The following is a 15822-nucleotide window of genomic DNA, read 5'->3' on the forward strand; positions in this document are numbered from 1 at the left end:
CCATTTGTGAGGTCACACACTGATGTTGGAGGAATTTACGTGGCCTACCACTTCGTGGCTGAGTTGCTGTCATTCCCAAACACTTCCACGTTCTTATAATACAGCTGACAGTTGACTGTGGAATATTTAGGAGCAAGGAAATTTCACGCCTGGATTTGTTGCACAGGTAGCATCCTATCACAGTTCCACGCTAGAATTCACTGAGCTCCTGAGAGCGACCCATTCTTTCACAAATATTTGTAAAAACAGTCTGCATGCCTAGGTACTTGATTTTATACCCCTGTGGCCGTGGAAGTGATTGGAACACCTGATCCTGATTATTTGGATGGGGGAGCGAATACTTTTGGCAATATAGTGTATCTTAAAGTTGCTAAGGTTGAGAAACACTGCATTGAGGACTAAACCCTACTAGTATGGCTGGCTGGGGAATTCTGGGAGTTGAAGTCCACACCTCTTTAAAGTCGCCAAAGTTGACAAACATCAGTCTATCATGAAGTTATCCCAGGATCCTAAATCAGCACAAACTCCGCCAAAATAACACATCATCAATAGGTAGGGAGCGAGGCCAATACCCTGATTTCACAGAAGCAGCGGAAAATTTTAACTTCCCCCAGAAGATTGAATGTTTTATAGCTCTGTCTTCCAATATGGCTCTATGGAAGTGTTTATCATCCAAAGAAAAACAAATGCAGGCTGTGAATTTATGGTCGGGTTTACTGGGTAACTGATGAAATATAAATGAAGGAGAGCAAAAAACAAAAACAAAAAACCAAATGGTGCAGGAATCAAACATTTCATTAGAACACTGAATAAAAGCACAGGGAAAAGTCTGTTTCTTTGGTTACTTTATTCCTTAATTAGCTACCGTATGAGTCCATATTAAAAAAAAAAAGGGATTCGAACCTGTGCTGTATTACATCTTAGGCAGAGCTGATTGACAGATAATGGAAGCAATTAGCTTCCTCCCATAATTGGGGCATACCAGGGGTTGTGACACTAAATATATACCTTCTTCCCTGGCTTCAGCTGATAAGGAGGAGGACCTGTGGCTTAATGGCTAAGACATCTGCCTAAGATGTAATACAGCACAGGTTCGAATCCCAGTAAGGGTATGGCTAGCTGATGAGAGCTAAATAGCTTGAAATAGATCTATACTAGTCTCCCTTTATTTATTTATCAGCACAAATACAACATATATATATGTATGTATGTGTGTATGTGTGTATATTATATATATATATATATATATATATATATATATATATATATATATATATATATATATATATATATATATATATATATATATATATATAGCTATATTTCAGCTGTATATATTTTCAAAGAAAATGTATAGAAATCAAATTCAAAATGCAACTTTCAAATGTCTTTCAAATAACCATTAACAGACTGACTTGTTCAAAGTATTGATTCCTTGTTTGGCCCATGCGTTCCTTTCCCCACTACTTTCAAATGTGGGTTATCTTAATTTCTTATGTGATTTGCAATCGAAACACATCTGCTTATTTGTCAATGACCAAATACGTCTGACAACTTCATTGCTGTAAAACTTTCAATATATTCCTGAGGCATAATTTTTCTCCAGAAGGAATCATTCGTCAAAGTATTTGTTCTAAAAGAATATTGATATGAAAATAAAGGCCCAAGAATATTATTGAAAATCTGGTACGTTAAAGTTAACTTCATTATGAGGTGGCTTTAGTTTGGCGAAAGATATTTAAGGGTTTAGGTAAAGGTAAAGATTCCACTCGCACATATGTGCTAGTCGTTCCTGACTTTAGGGGGCGGTGTTCATGTTCGTTTCAAAGCCGAAGAGCCACCGCTGTCCGAAGATGTCTCTGTGGTCATGTGGCCGGCATGACTAAATGGCAAAGGCACACGGAACACTGTTACCTTCCCACCAAAGGTGGTCCCTATTTTTCTACTTGAATTTTTACATGCTTTCGAACTGCTAGGTTGGCAGAAGCCTGGACAAGTAACGGGAGTTCCTTCCATTATGCAGCGCTAGGGATTCGAACTGCCAACCTTTCTGATTGACAAGCTCAGAGTCTTAGCCACTGAGCCACCGCATCCCTTTATTTAAGGGTTTAGTTTACCCTAATAAATTTTCTCAGCAACTTAAAGTATCTTATTGCAATTAATACTTTAAAAGTTGGAAGGCCTCTCTGCAAGTTACGCTAAAAAACCAGAGATATTGGAGAACAATTTCTGTTAAGTGTTTTGCACAGCAGATTTGTGGGAAACAAACAAGACACTTCAAGTCAAGTGTTGACCAACCCATCTTAAACAAAACTTGTATGCAACCCTCCATAGCCAAACCCAGTTCAAGGGTTAAGAAAAATATTTTTCCAAAGTTGACTAAGTAACTCAGTCAGCTGCAACTTCCTGGTGTTTTGCCCCCATTTCTTAAGGAAGAATTTCACTGTGATGTTTGCAAGGTGCGACTGTTGCAATGACACACAGGAACCAGGTTGCAATAACGGAGGGATAGAATCAAGATAAGGGAGGTACTAATACCACTCTATAAAGCCTTAGTAAGATCACACCTAGAGTAGTGCATCAAGTTATAGTCATCACACTATAAAGAAGATGTTGAGACTCTAGAAAAAGTGAAGAGGAACCAGGATAATGAGGGGATTGGAGGTTAAAACACACAATGAACGGTTGCAGGAACTGGGCCTGACTAGTCTAGGGAAGAGAAGGACCAGGGGAGGCAGGATAGCAGTCTTCCAATCTTTGAGGGGTTGCCATAGAAAGGAGGGGGCCAACCTATTTTCCAAAGCACTGGCAAATGCACGAGGAATAATGGATGGAAACTGAGCAAGGAGAGATTCAACCTGTAAATAAGGAGGAACTTCCTGACAGTGAGAACAATCAACCCATGGAACAGAACTTGCCTTCAGAAGTTGTGGAAGCTTCATCACTGGAGGCTTTCCAGAAGAGACTGGGCTGCCATCTCTCAGAAATGGTGTAGGATCTCCTGCTTGGGCAGGGGGTTAGACTAGATGACCTACAGGGTCCCTTCCAACTCTGTTAATCTGAATCTATCTCAGACAATCAAAGGCCTGGAGATTAAAACATATGAAGAACAATTGCTGGAACAGGGCCTGGTTGGTCTAGGGAAGAGAAGGACCAGGGGAGACAGGATAGCAGTCTTCCAATATTTGAGGGGCTGCCACAGAGAGGAGGGGGTCAAGTTGTGGGAGCTTCATCACTGGAAGCTTTCAATCTATGCAGATTACATCAATCCATTAACAGTTAATTTTCCAGGGCGCTCATTTTGACCCTCTGTCAAAGTGCCGACTGTCCGAGACTGAATTTCTCTAAATGCCTCTAAATTGCAGCATAATGCCAGCAGAATTTATACCACGGTTGATGGGCTAGAATGAACATTTCCCTGAGCTTGCTGGTTTTAGTAACCATATTAGTATTTGGTTAATATTTTTGGTCCTTGACCGTAACAAAGAACTGAAGCTGCTCTTGTTAATGATAAAGTCAAGAGCTGGTAGGTAGGCTTATAACCTGCAAACAGGGAAGCAGGGAATTGTGGACTCTTTCCATCCCAACCAGGCACAATTCAGACTACAGGTAGTCCTCGGCTTACAACAGTTCATTTAGTGACTGTTCAAAGTTACTGTTCTGACCGAGGTTTCCCGAGAGCCTGAAGCCAACTCCTTGTCCCAACAAAAAACCCTTTTAGTAATTGACTGTGAAATCTGCTCCTTCACATCCAGCAAAGTCTTTCAAGGGAGGGTTTACAGTCACAGACCTTATCTGGCTTGGAGAGCTGCAAGGCCAAAATCTGCAGAACTTGGCAAAGAATCTCGGAGAGTCACGAACCAATTAAGCAAACTAATTGTCTCCTGCAAACTCCACTCCCCCTTCCCCCCTCTTTTATTTTCTCTGGGAGGGGCCATTCATCATCTATCTGTGGCCTTACTCCCAAGTCGACCCCTTTTCTTTAGCTGTTCCCTTCGTCTGGCAACTCTGTGCATGGCCATACAGGTAATAGGCTCCAGCTGTTCCTCTGCCTCACTGCTGTCTGACTCTGAAGGCAGTTGATCACTGCCAGACGCCTTGGCCCCATCTCTGCCTTCTCCGAGCCTTCCCCAGTCTCCAGGAGTGGCCCATGAACCTCCCCAGCCTCCTCAGTGTCCGACTCTGCTGCCAGCTCTGCTGGCCACAACATGTGCAACTCCAGGAAAAGAAACGCAACCTTGAGTGGCAAAACAGGTGCCTCTTGTGTGTTGCGTATTCCTGAACCGTCTCTTTTTCCTTGAAACCACAATGTTGCACAGCCCTAAACGACAACCTATTGCTGTCCAGCTATTGTTTAACTCATGTTCGTCAAACTGCCTTTCCTGAGAAACCTCTCATTATTTAGCAAAAGGGTTTTCCCAACAGGAATTTTAAAAAATAATAATTCCATGAGTAAAATCTTTCTACACCTGGCTTCCCTATCCTTGAGATCATCCAAGGCCTTCCACAGCTTGACGACAACTCCAATACAGGTAGTCCTCAACTTATTATCACAATGAAGGCCAAAAACTTCTATGCGCAGACATTGACATGGGCATTGATGCGGGCATTCACACAAGCATACGCGGACATTTGTGTGGTCATGCGTGGATATTTGCATTGGCATTCACGGACATTCGCCTTGGCATGCGCAGACATTTGTGTGGGCATGCACAGACATTCATGCGGACATTCGCAGGCATTCGCACGGGCATGCGCAGACATTCGCGCGGACGTTCGCATTGGCATTCATGGACATTTGTGTGGGCATTTGCGCACATTCGTGCGGGCATTCAAGGACATTCCTGCAGGCATGCGAAAAGCATTCGCGGGCGTGCGAAGACATTCACGCGGGCATTCACAGACATTCACATGGGTATTCATGGACATTTGTGCAGGCATGCATGGACATTCATGTGGGCATGCGCAGACATTCGCACGAGCATTCACGTGGACATTTGCGCGGGCATGCGTGGACCTTCACGTGGTCATTTGTGGACATTCATGCGGGCATTCACGCAGGCATGCGTGGACATTCGCGTGGGCATGCATGGACATTCACGTGGGCATACGCAGACATTCGCGCAGGCATTAGCAGACATTCGCGCGGGCATTTGCTCGGACATTCCCATGGGCATGCACGGACATTCGTGCATGCACAATAGAGATCTGAAGACCAGCTGGCTGGCAGGAGGGAGGGCATCCCAACAACGGCAGCGCAGCAATAGTAAGATCTTTTTCTTTTTTCTTTCCCTGCAAACGACGAAACAGAAGCTCACAGAAGAAATACCACGGAGATCTGACCTGGGACGACGGTGGGCATGCCAGCAGAGGACTGTGCATGTCACCTCTGGCACGCGTGTCGTAGATTCGCCATCCCAGCCCTGGTCCATCTGTCTGGTAAACTCACAAGATTATTTTCTCTCGCCACGTCCATGTATACGTCCAAACTAGACTGCGTTGTTTCTCCGTGTCACAGAATATATGTGGGTACGTGCCTAATTTTGTATTTATTTGTTTGTTTACTTAGCCATGTTTAAGTGGTTTATACTGGAGGTGTTACAAAGTTGGATTCTTTTGCTTCAAGATGCTATCCAAACAGCGGCAGGCCATTTCATGGAACCTTCACTCAAATTCTCTTTTTACAAAAGAGTAACAAGAAGAGCGAGAGCTGCATGCCGTGAAATTTCATTTTAGGGTATGTCGATTAGTGTACATTGAAAGCGAAAATAAAGTTATTCTAAGTCAAGGGTGTCAAACTCAAGGCCTGCGGGCCGGATCCCACAGGCCCAACCTGGAAACAGGGAAGTGCCGGCCTGCGGTGCCTCTGCCAGAGAAAGTGGAGCTCCGCTTTCGCTGGCAGAGGATTTCAGGAGGCCGTAGCAGCCGAAAACGCAGCTTGGGATCCCGTTTTCGCTGGCAGAGCGCTCAGGCTGCCACAGGCGCCCCGGACATGAGTGTCATCAACACACCCGTGGCCCTGGCCATGCCCCCCCCTCCCGAGGTAAACACAACTCTCTTGCGGCTCTCAATGAAACTGATTCTGACACCGTTGTTCCAGGGGAGGGTTGCTCTTACAGTCACTATCGGTTAGGCTGCTCGTGACCTATTCGTGCATGCGGCCTGATGTGCACTGAGCACGCATGCACACTCCACCACCCCTGCGACACCCAGCTGCTCGTCGGAGGTCGCGCAGGCACCGCACGCTGTGCGCCCGGGTGCAATTGACCCGATTGCTTCCAAAACAGGTATGGAATGCGGTCAGGCGGGTGGGCCAAATAAGCCAGTGTAGTGGTACGGTGGCTGCTGCTCGCGACCACTACGGGTACGGCCATACTGGGCCATACCGGCTGGAACCCACCACTGCCCTGTTTTAAGTCTAGGGTTGCAAATTGAGGACTGCTCGTACAACTTTTATCTTGAATTCGCTGGAGTTTATGCAAGTTATAAGGTTACGATTAAAATATGCCCTTTGATGCAGGGTCTCTGCACTTATGTTTGGAAAAGTACGGGTAATCCTCGATTTTCAGCAGTTCATTTAGGGACCAAAGTTACAACGAACTGAAAAAAAGTGACTTGTGACCATTTTTCACATTTATGACCATTGCAAACATCACACGATTTACATTCAGATGCTTGACAACCGACTCCCATTTATGATGGCTGCAATGACCCAATGTCCAGCGACAAATGGGGCAAGGTTCACTTCACACCTGTTTCGCTTAGCAACAGAAATTTTGGGGTCGTAAGTAGAATAAATAGAAAATGTTTCAGCCAAGTCCGGTCCGTTTAGCACCACAGGAAAACCAAAACCGAGGCGTATTTTGCCACTTTCTTTGCCAAGGGATAAAACCCCAAATCAGCTTCTTTTATTCACAGCACATCAATGCTGATCACCGCAGAAGCATCGCAGAAAAGCAAGCAGTGATTAAAATGCAGGCCAAAATAGAACAATGCGTATGAAATTAAAATAGGATGCTAAGCGAATAAAATGCCCCCCCCCCTTTTTTTTTTCTGGAGCTCAAGAGACAAGGGAGTAGGGAGCGGGAAATCACCCCGTTCTGGAGAAAAGCTTCAGTGTAGATAAATATGGGAGAAGATGATCCATGAATAATTCTAACCCATCCTAAAAGATGCCAAGGTGGAGCAAACACTGCCTGATGCAATTCATCGTGAGTAAACCCAAAAGTTACAACTGGGTGGGAGGACTTCACTCCACGGTGTAGTTACTCCCTCCGCCTTTGGCTGACGAAGTGAAGAAATGTAGGAATTTCAAGCAGCCTTCATCAGCAACCTGTGCAAGAAGAGCGTTCTGTTTGACCCATGGATCTAACCCACCCATTGTGGCAAGAAAGGTCTTAAAATGGGGCAAAACTCACTTAACAACAGTCTTGTTGAGCAACAGAAATTTGGGGCTCAATTGTGGTAAGTTAAGGACTACCTATATTTTATTCTTTGTTGAATCTCCAGAAAGTCGGGGAAGAAAAAATAAATGCAAAGTTTGGTCATTAAGTTGCTTTTCGATCACCGTTGTAACTGCAGTTGGTCACTAAACAAGGACAACATGTATTTGATTAGCATTTCACTTCACCTTATGTAAGCCGCCCTGAGTCCCCTTAGGGAAAAGGGCGGCCTATAAGTATTAATAAATACTCAAATACCTCCATCAAGTTCCCAGAAGACACGCTGGGCATGAAAATAATCCCGGTTTCAAAGCGACACAATAAGAAATTCTGGTATGCAAATTCAATACTGAGACCAAACCAAAACTCTATTTGATTCTTTCTTTCAGTCGTGGGGTTTCTAAAATTATTTTTCATCCTGTTTTTCTCTAAAACAAACCATGCATAAGGCTATAGATAGTCCTCGACTTACGATCACAATTGAGACCAACATTCCCGTGGCTGAGACATTTGCTAAATGAATTTTGCCCCATTTTACGACCTTTTTTGCCAGAGTTGTTAAGTGAATCAATGCAGTTGAAAAGTTAGTAGCCGCAGTTGTTAAGTGAATCTGGCTTCTTCCTTGTTGATGTTGCTTGTCAGAAGGTCACAAAAGGGGATCATATGACACACACACGGGACATAGCGACGGTCACAAATATGAACCAGCTGCCCAGCATTGAACAAATGACCAGATGCAGCGATGCTACAAGAGGCGTAACTATGAAACATAGTCATAAATCATAAGTGCCGTTGTAACTTTGAAGGGTCATTAAACAAACTGTTGTAAGTCGAGGACTACCTGTATTCCATTTTGTCTTTTAAAGAGCCCTAAGAAGCTACGGATACCGGCCAGGTCAAGAATACTCAGCATAACACCTTTGCTTTTTTTTCAGATTTTACATCCAGCGTTTTAAGTTTCAATATTTTAATTTTTATACCACCCAGAATCTCTAAATTTGATCAGCGTCACAAAATAAAAAAAAACAAAGAGGGATTTGAATCCACTTGGGTTCAAGTGAAACGATCTTTCTCACGGGCTGGGGAATCTTTTTGGAGATTTTCTTTTTTTCAGATTTTACATCCAGTGTTTTAAGTTTCAATATTTTAATTTTTCTACCACCCAGAATCTCTAAATTTGATCAGCGTCACAAAATAAAAAAAAACAAAGGTGGATTTGAATTCACTCGGGTTCAATGGGGAATCTTTTCGGAGTCAGGATCGGATCGCTCCTTCTGCCTTTCCACCCTCAGAAGCTGACCAAGAAAGTTGATGACGAAGATTGAGTAAAACTCACACGCGCCCTTCCTCAAAGGCTCCCAGCCCAACAGCTGTCGCCCAACCGCTTCTTCGCCAACCTGCTCCCGTGTCTCCTTGGCATCCCGGCTGCCAGCTTGCCAGCGTCTCTCCGAAATACGGCACCCAGAGCAGAATGTGGAAAAACACCCCACCTCTTTTTAGCCTGGGCTTCCCACAGGGCCACATGCCAGGTGATCTGAGCAACACCCATGTGATGGCTGATACATGTTGCTAAACACGCCAGAGTCCCGAAGCCAAACCAAAACAGAACACGACCCCTTTTAAGGACACACCAAGAGAAGGCGGGAAGCGTCTTCAAAGACGGAACAGAGTTTTGCAAAAGGAAAAAGGGCTAAAAAAAAACACAAAATAATATCCTTACTCTGGAAGCAGGATAAGCTCTCAGTGAGGTGCTAATTTACTACAAGCAGGCAGGAAAGACGCCAGAACATGCCTCCTGCTCAGCTTTCCTTTGTAGTCCTCGACTTACAACAGTTCATTTAGTGACTGTTCGAAGTCAAGGAAAAGCAACTTGTGACTGTTTTTCACACTTACGACCATTGCCATAGCCCCATGGTCACATGAGGCTCACATTTATGAGCACTGCAGAGTCCTGGAGTCATGTCATCTTTTTCGCGACCTTCCGACAAGCCAGGTCAGTGGGGAACCTAGATTCACTTAACAACCTTGTTACTAATTTAACAACGGCAGTGATTCACTTAACAACTGTGGCAAGGAAGGGGCAAAGTTCGCTGAACCAATGTCCCACTTAGCAACAAAAATTTGAGCTTAACTGTGACTGTCAGTTGAGAATTACCTGTATTTCAAAGTACATTTCAAATGTATATGTGTGTATATATCTATATATATCTATATATATCTACAGTACATATCTATATATCTATATATCTATGTATCTATGTGTATACATACATACACACACACACATATATGCTTTAAAAACTGTTGTGTTGGATCTCCACTTTGCAAAACTCTAAAAATTGGGATGTTTAAAGCAATTTTTCTCAAGCTTAGACATTTTAAGCTGATGGACCAACCCCCAGGATCCCCCAGCCGGCCATGCTACCCTGTTTCCCTGAAAATAAGATCTCCCCGGATAATAAGCCCAATTGGGCTTTTGAATGCATGCATTAAAATAAGCCCTCCCCCAAAAATAAGCCCTCCCCAGAAATACTGCAACACATCAGTAGCCATGAAGTGACCACACTTGCCCCCTCCTCCACCTCCTCCTCCACCTCAAAAATAGAAAGACTTCCCCAAAAATAAGGCCAAGTGATTATTTCGGGGGGGGGGGGGGGGAAAAGATCATTTCTTATTTTCGGGTATGAATTCTGGGAATGAAGTCCACCCAGCTTAAAGTTACTGAAATTGAGAAAGATTGGTTTAAATCAATTATTGGTTTTCCCAGTTGCAATGGATGGCTGTGAAAGTTGAACCATAAGGAAGGCTGAGCGCCTAAGAATGGAGGCCTTTGAAATCTGGTGCTGGAGAAGACTCCTGCAAGTCCCTTGGACTGCAAGGCCATCCAACCGGTCAGTCCTAGAGGAAATCAACCTCGACTGCTCTTTAGAAGGCCAGATCCTGAAGAGGAAACTCAAAGACTTTGGCCACCTGATGAGAAGGAAGGACTCCCTGGAGAAGAGCCTCATGCTGGGAACGATGGAGGGCAAAAGAAAAAGGGGATGGCAGAGAATGAGGTGGCTGGATGGAGTCACTGAAGCAGTAGGCGTGAGCTTAACTGGACTCTAGAGGATGGTAGAGGACAGGAAGGCCTGGAGGAACGTTGTCCATGGGGTCGCGATGGGTCGGACACAACTTCGCAACTAACAATAACAAATCAATTACTAACCATAAGCTTCTAAACAGCACTGGAGATGAATCTTCCCCCCCCCCCAATAGATGGGTTGGTTTTGAATCTGAGATTCCCTTGACCCTCAGTTGGTGCCATGTTGGTAGTGTATGATGGGATTGAAGTCCACCCCAGTAAAGAAACATGATAATGTTGGGTCCAACGAAGGCTTCTCCCAACCTTTATTCTTTTCCTAATTCTGGGAGAAAACGAATTCTTCTTCCCACTTTTCCCCCCTAATCCTGGGAAGAAAGCCCCATAGGACAGGGATCCGGTACTTACCCAGGGTGAATTCCCATTGTTCATTCCCAAGAGATCGTTCCGGAAGCACTTCTAAATCTAGCATTGGTTTAAGCAGAACGGCCCGGCTGCCCTTCGCTGCTTCCCGATGTGAACCGTAGTTCGTCCTGACCAACGGAGAGAAAAGTCGGGTTATCCTCTCTTCTCATTTTCAGGTCTCACCCCAAAGCCAAGGGATGCAGCTCAGAGAGCGTCCCTTCATTCCCATTTCTGTCCTGGGAATCCTGTGGATCCTTTCTTCACAATAACTTTCCTTTTTTCCCCTTTTAAGATCCCTATTTCAAGAGCAGGAGAAAAATCCCCAAACTCTTTAAAGATTAAATATCTTGCAGCAGGGCAGGCGAATCCCATAATATTCCTCTCCTTCATGGATACTCAGACACAGGGATTGCGTTCACAAGTGACAGGCAGATAATCTGGCTTGTTTGTTCTCTGCTTTTCCTCACTCACACACACACAGTCCCTTTTGTCCCTCTGCCAGGAGTAAAAGTGAATCTAATCGATTGCTCGCCTGCCCTGCCTGCCAAAGTTTTCCCCCTTTTCCCAGTCATGGACATACCCTGAAACCAAAGAGGGATTTCCCCAAGAGGCAAAAACAAAACAAAACCCCGAGTGGGCCTAAATTGCTTTGTGGCAATGTTCGCAGGACCATGTGAATCCACAAGTCCACGTCTTGTGGCAATCCAGGGAAAGGGGCAGATTCCACAACCCTCTGGGCGTGTCCAGAGTGAAGGGGGGCGAGGACCTGACCGTCTTCAAAAAGTCCTGCAACTCCCCCACCCCAAAAAGATAGTGTTGGAATACAGATTCCAGCAGCCTGCCTGGGGTGGGGTGGGAGAGGGAGAAGGAGAGAGGAGGGAGAGAAAGAGAGGGACGAGCGAAAGAAAAAGGGGAAGTGGGGGAAGAGAGGGAGAGATAGAGGGAAAGAAAGAGAAAGAGGGGGAGAGAGAGAGAGACAGTAAAACAGAGGGGAAGAGAAAGAGAGAAGAGAAACAGAGGTGGAGAGGGAAAGGGAAAGAGGGAGACAGAGAGAAAGAGTGTGGGAGAAAGAAAGGGAGGGAGAAAAAGGGGAGAGAAGGAGATAGAGGAAAACAGAGAGGGAGAGAGAGAGGTGGAGAGGGAGAGAAAGCGGGGAGAAAAGAAGAAAGAAGAAAACAGAGGGGGTAAGAGAGAGGGAGAGAAAGAGATAGAAGGGGAGAGAGGGAAAGAGAGAGGGAGAGAGAGAGGGAGGGAGAGGGGGGGAGAAAGAGATAGAGGGGGAGAGAGGGAGAGAGATGGAGAGAGAGAAAGAGAGGGGGAGAGAAGGAGATAGAGGAAAACAGAGAGGGAGAGAGAGAGGTGGAGAGGGAGAGAAAGCGGGGAGAAAAGAAGAAAGAAGAAAACAGAGGGGGTAAGAGAGAGGGAGAGAAAGAGATAGAAGGGGAGAGAGGGAAAGAGAGAGGGAGAGAGAGAGGGAGGGAGAGGGGGGGAGAAAGAGATAGAGGGGGAGAGAGGGAGAGAGATGGAGAGAGAGAAAGAGAGGGGGAGAGAAGGAGAAAGAGGAAAACAGAGGGGGAGAGAGAGGGAGAGAAAGAGATAGAGGGGGAGAGAGGGAAAGAGAGAGGGAGGGAGAGAGGAGGATGCTGGGAATTGTAGTTCCCCAGACCTGGAGGACCACTCTTCTCTCCCATGAGAGGGAGGGGGGATGCTATCTGTGGGGCTAATCCCCTCCTGGTCTCATTGTGTCTCAGAAGGGACAATAGCCCCCTCCCCCACCCCCAAGCCACACAGAGGCCCAGGAAGGGCACCCCACCCCTTGATTTATGTAAGCATTATGGGGACTGCTTCACTCCAGTGGACCTCCATCCCTAAATAAGAGTCTGCATAAGACATGACCCCCTATTATGGGGAGGGGGGCTGGCTTTGGATCCGGAAAGGCCCCTCCACCACCACCCCCGGCTTTCCCCATCAAGGCTGGGGGCTGGCTGGGAACGATGGAGTGTGTAGTGCGAGGCTGGAGGAGCGTCCTCTCCCTTGCGGAGGGGAGAAAGGCGCAGACCCCCCCTGAAGCCCCTTCCCCTAGGGATCACCCCCTCCCTTTCTTTCTCCTCCCGGCGCCCCCCGCCCCAAAGACGCCCTTCCTTGGGGGAGGGGAGCTCCTTCTTGCAGCCCTGCAAAGGCGCCGGGGGAGCCGGGGGGGACCCCTGCCCGCCCTCGCCCCCCGGCGGCGCCCTTCCCTCCCTCCCCGGGGGTCGAGGCTGTCCGGGGAGGGGGCGGCGGGGCTGCGACTCACCTCACTTGCGGCTGCCGCAAAAAGCATGAAAATCACCGCCGCCGCCGCCGCCAGCCCAGCAGGGGAGGGGAAGGGGAGGGAGGGGGGAGGAGGAAGAGGAGGGGAAGGAGGGGCCGCGCCTGCGCACTGGGAGCCCGCCGCGGCGAGAGCCCCGCCCGCTCACAGGGCCGCCCCGCCTCCCCCCCTCCTCTCCCGGGAGAACTCTGCGCATGCTCAGAGGTCTCTTCTCCACGGGGTGGGGGGAAAGAAGCTGCCTTTTTTTCCTCTCTCCCTCCCGACTGCAATCTCGGGGGAGAAGCTCTCTGCACGTGCTCAGGGACACCTCCGCCTCCTCCCTCCCGGGGCAGAATTCTGCACGTGCTCAGAGGCCATCCCATCTATTCTACTCACTGTAAACGGGACTGCTCTTCCCCCCCCCCTTTAAATCTCGAGGGAGAAGCCCTCTGCACGTGCTCGGGGGGGGTCTCTTCACCGCGGTGGAAAGGAGGCTGCTTTCCTCCCCCCCCCCCCGCGCTGCAATCTCGGGGAAGAAGCCCCCTGCACGCGCTCAGGAGCACCTCCGCCTCCTCCCTCCAGGGAGAGAACTCTGCACGCGCTCAGAGGACATCCCATCTATTCTACCCACTGGAAACGGGGCTGTCTTTGTTTTCCTGCAATTGGGTGGGGGCGGGGAAAAAGACCTCTTTGCACGTGTTCAGAGGTGTCTTCTGCACGATGGAAAGGAGGCTCCTTTTTTCTCTCCTGCAATCTCGAGGAGGAAAGCCCTCTGCACGTGCTCAGGGACACCTCCGCCTCTTTCTTTCCCCCCTCCCTCTGGGGGAGAACTCTGCGCGTGCTCAGAGGTCCTCCCATCTCTTCCCTCCGGTGGAGAGGGGGCTCATTCCCCCCTCCCTTTAATCTCGAGGGGGGGAGCCCTCTGCACGTGCTCACGGACACCTTCCCCTCCTCCCTCCTGGGGGAAAACTACACGCGCTCAAAGGCCGCCCCTTCTACCCACTGGAAGCGGAGCTGCTCTTTCTTTTCCTGCAGTCTCGCGGGGCGGCGAGGGAGGGAGGAAGACCTCTCTGCACGTGTTCAGAGGCGCCCCACCTCTTCTCCCCTTTTGGAAAGGAAGCTTTTTTTTACGGTCTCGAAGCGGGCAAGAGAGGGGAAGACTCGATCTGCACGTGCTCAGAAGCTTTCTCTTCTTTCCTCCCCTCTGGGGGGACTGATGGGGAGTCCTGGGATAAGAGGACTTGGGGTGACTCCCTTTACTCGCAGAACAGGGCAAGGGTGGGGACTGAAGGAACTCTGCATTCTCTCAGAGGTATCTTTGCTCATGCTCTTCCGCCTTTGGGGAAGTTGACTGGAAATTGGCCTCCAGAGGGAGGGAGGGAGGAAGGAAGGAAGGAGAGAGGAAGGCAGGCAGGGAGGAAGGAAAATACTAGAATCACAATGCAATAAGGATATTAAAGTAAAACGTGGAACCACTGAAGAAAGCTAGAGAACTTTGGATGTCTGGATAGGTGAAGCTTCTGGAGATACAATTCTGATACAATTTGATTAACAGAGTTGGAGGGGACCTTAAAGGTCATCTAGTCCAACCCCTCATCCAAGCAGGAGACCCTACACCATTTCTGACAGATGGCAGTCGAGTCGCTTCTTGAAAGCCTCCAGTGATGAAGCAACCACACAACTTCTGAATAACAATAATAGAATAACAGAGTTGGAAGGGACCTTGTAGGTCATCTAGTCCAGTGTTTTTCAACCTTTTTTGTGCAAAAGCACACTTTTTTCATGAAAAAAATCACGAGGCACACCACCATTAGAAAATGTTAAAAAAATTTAACTCTGTGCCTATATTGACTATATATAAGGTGTTTTTCCCACGGCACACCTTACACTATGTCACGGCACACTAGTGTGCCACAGCACAGTGGTTGAAAAACACTGATCTAGTCTCTTCTGGAAAGCCTCCAGTGATGAAGCTCCCACAACTTCGGAAGGCAATGTCAGTTGATGGTTCTGTCAGGAAATTTCTCAGAGAAAGATCCAGGGTGGATTGAAAGCTCTGGAATTGCACCTCTGCATAGCGAAAGGCTGCCCTTACTGAGTGAGCCCATGTTCTGTCCGTGCAAAACCTCTTTTAACCATCAATTATCCAGGTTAGGCGCAGCATTTCTCGAACTTGGCAACTTGAAGAGCCGAAGAAGCTTCTTGGACGAGAAGCGAAACGTCTTCAAAGAAAAAACAAAGTCCAGTTTGCCTCTTTTGGGGAGGAGGGAGAAGCACCTTTGGGTTGTCTGCAATTGAACCCCATACTAATTTGGGGAATTCTAGAAGTTGAAGCTCCCACATCTTAAATTTGTCAAGTTTGGAGAAAAAACACTGCTGCACACGAAGACAGAATACGACCAAGTCAAAGAAAATTGACTTAGCTTGAAGCTTAACAAGTTGTATTAACCCTGACAGTTGTGCAGCAAAGGCCAAGAAGAAATGCAGACACAACTGTTAACCAAGGTTTTGTGTTGTGCAACAAGCAGTAGGATTTTGAAAAGTAAAAGATTGGTGCCATCTAGTGGCCAGTCGGAATCAGCATTTGAATACAGAGTAAGAAGAGT

The 15822-nt window shown here is 47.2% G+C and overlaps 1 protein-coding gene across 2 annotated transcripts in view; it reads right to left on the reverse strand.

Annotated features, from left to right (window-relative positions):
- Positions 1–13320, reverse strand: part of C14H16orf70 (chromosome 14 C16orf70 homolog) — a 64312-nt gene extending 50992 nt beyond the window's left edge. The window contains exons 1-2 of one of the 2 annotated variants that reach the window (XM_032230773.1): positions 13223–13320; positions 10933–11057 (exon numbers count right to left, since the gene is read on the reverse strand). In XM_032230773.1, coding sequence (XP_032086664.1) covers positions 10933–10996 — 64 coding nt within the window. In that variant the 5' untranslated portion in view covers positions 10997–11057; positions 13223–13320. Of the gene's footprint in view, positions 1–10932; positions 11058–11509; positions 11823–13222 lie in introns of those variants that run through there. The other variant, XM_032230774.1, reaches the window with a different exon arrangement.
- Positions 13321–15822: the final 2502 nt, after the last annotated feature.

This window comes from Thamnophis elegans, chromosome 14 (genome assembly GCF_009769535.1).
Source record: "Thamnophis elegans isolate rThaEle1 chromosome 14, rThaEle1.pri, whole genome shotgun sequence".
NCBI classification, from domain to species: Eukaryota; Metazoa; Chordata; class Lepidosauria; order Squamata; family Colubridae; genus Thamnophis; species Thamnophis elegans.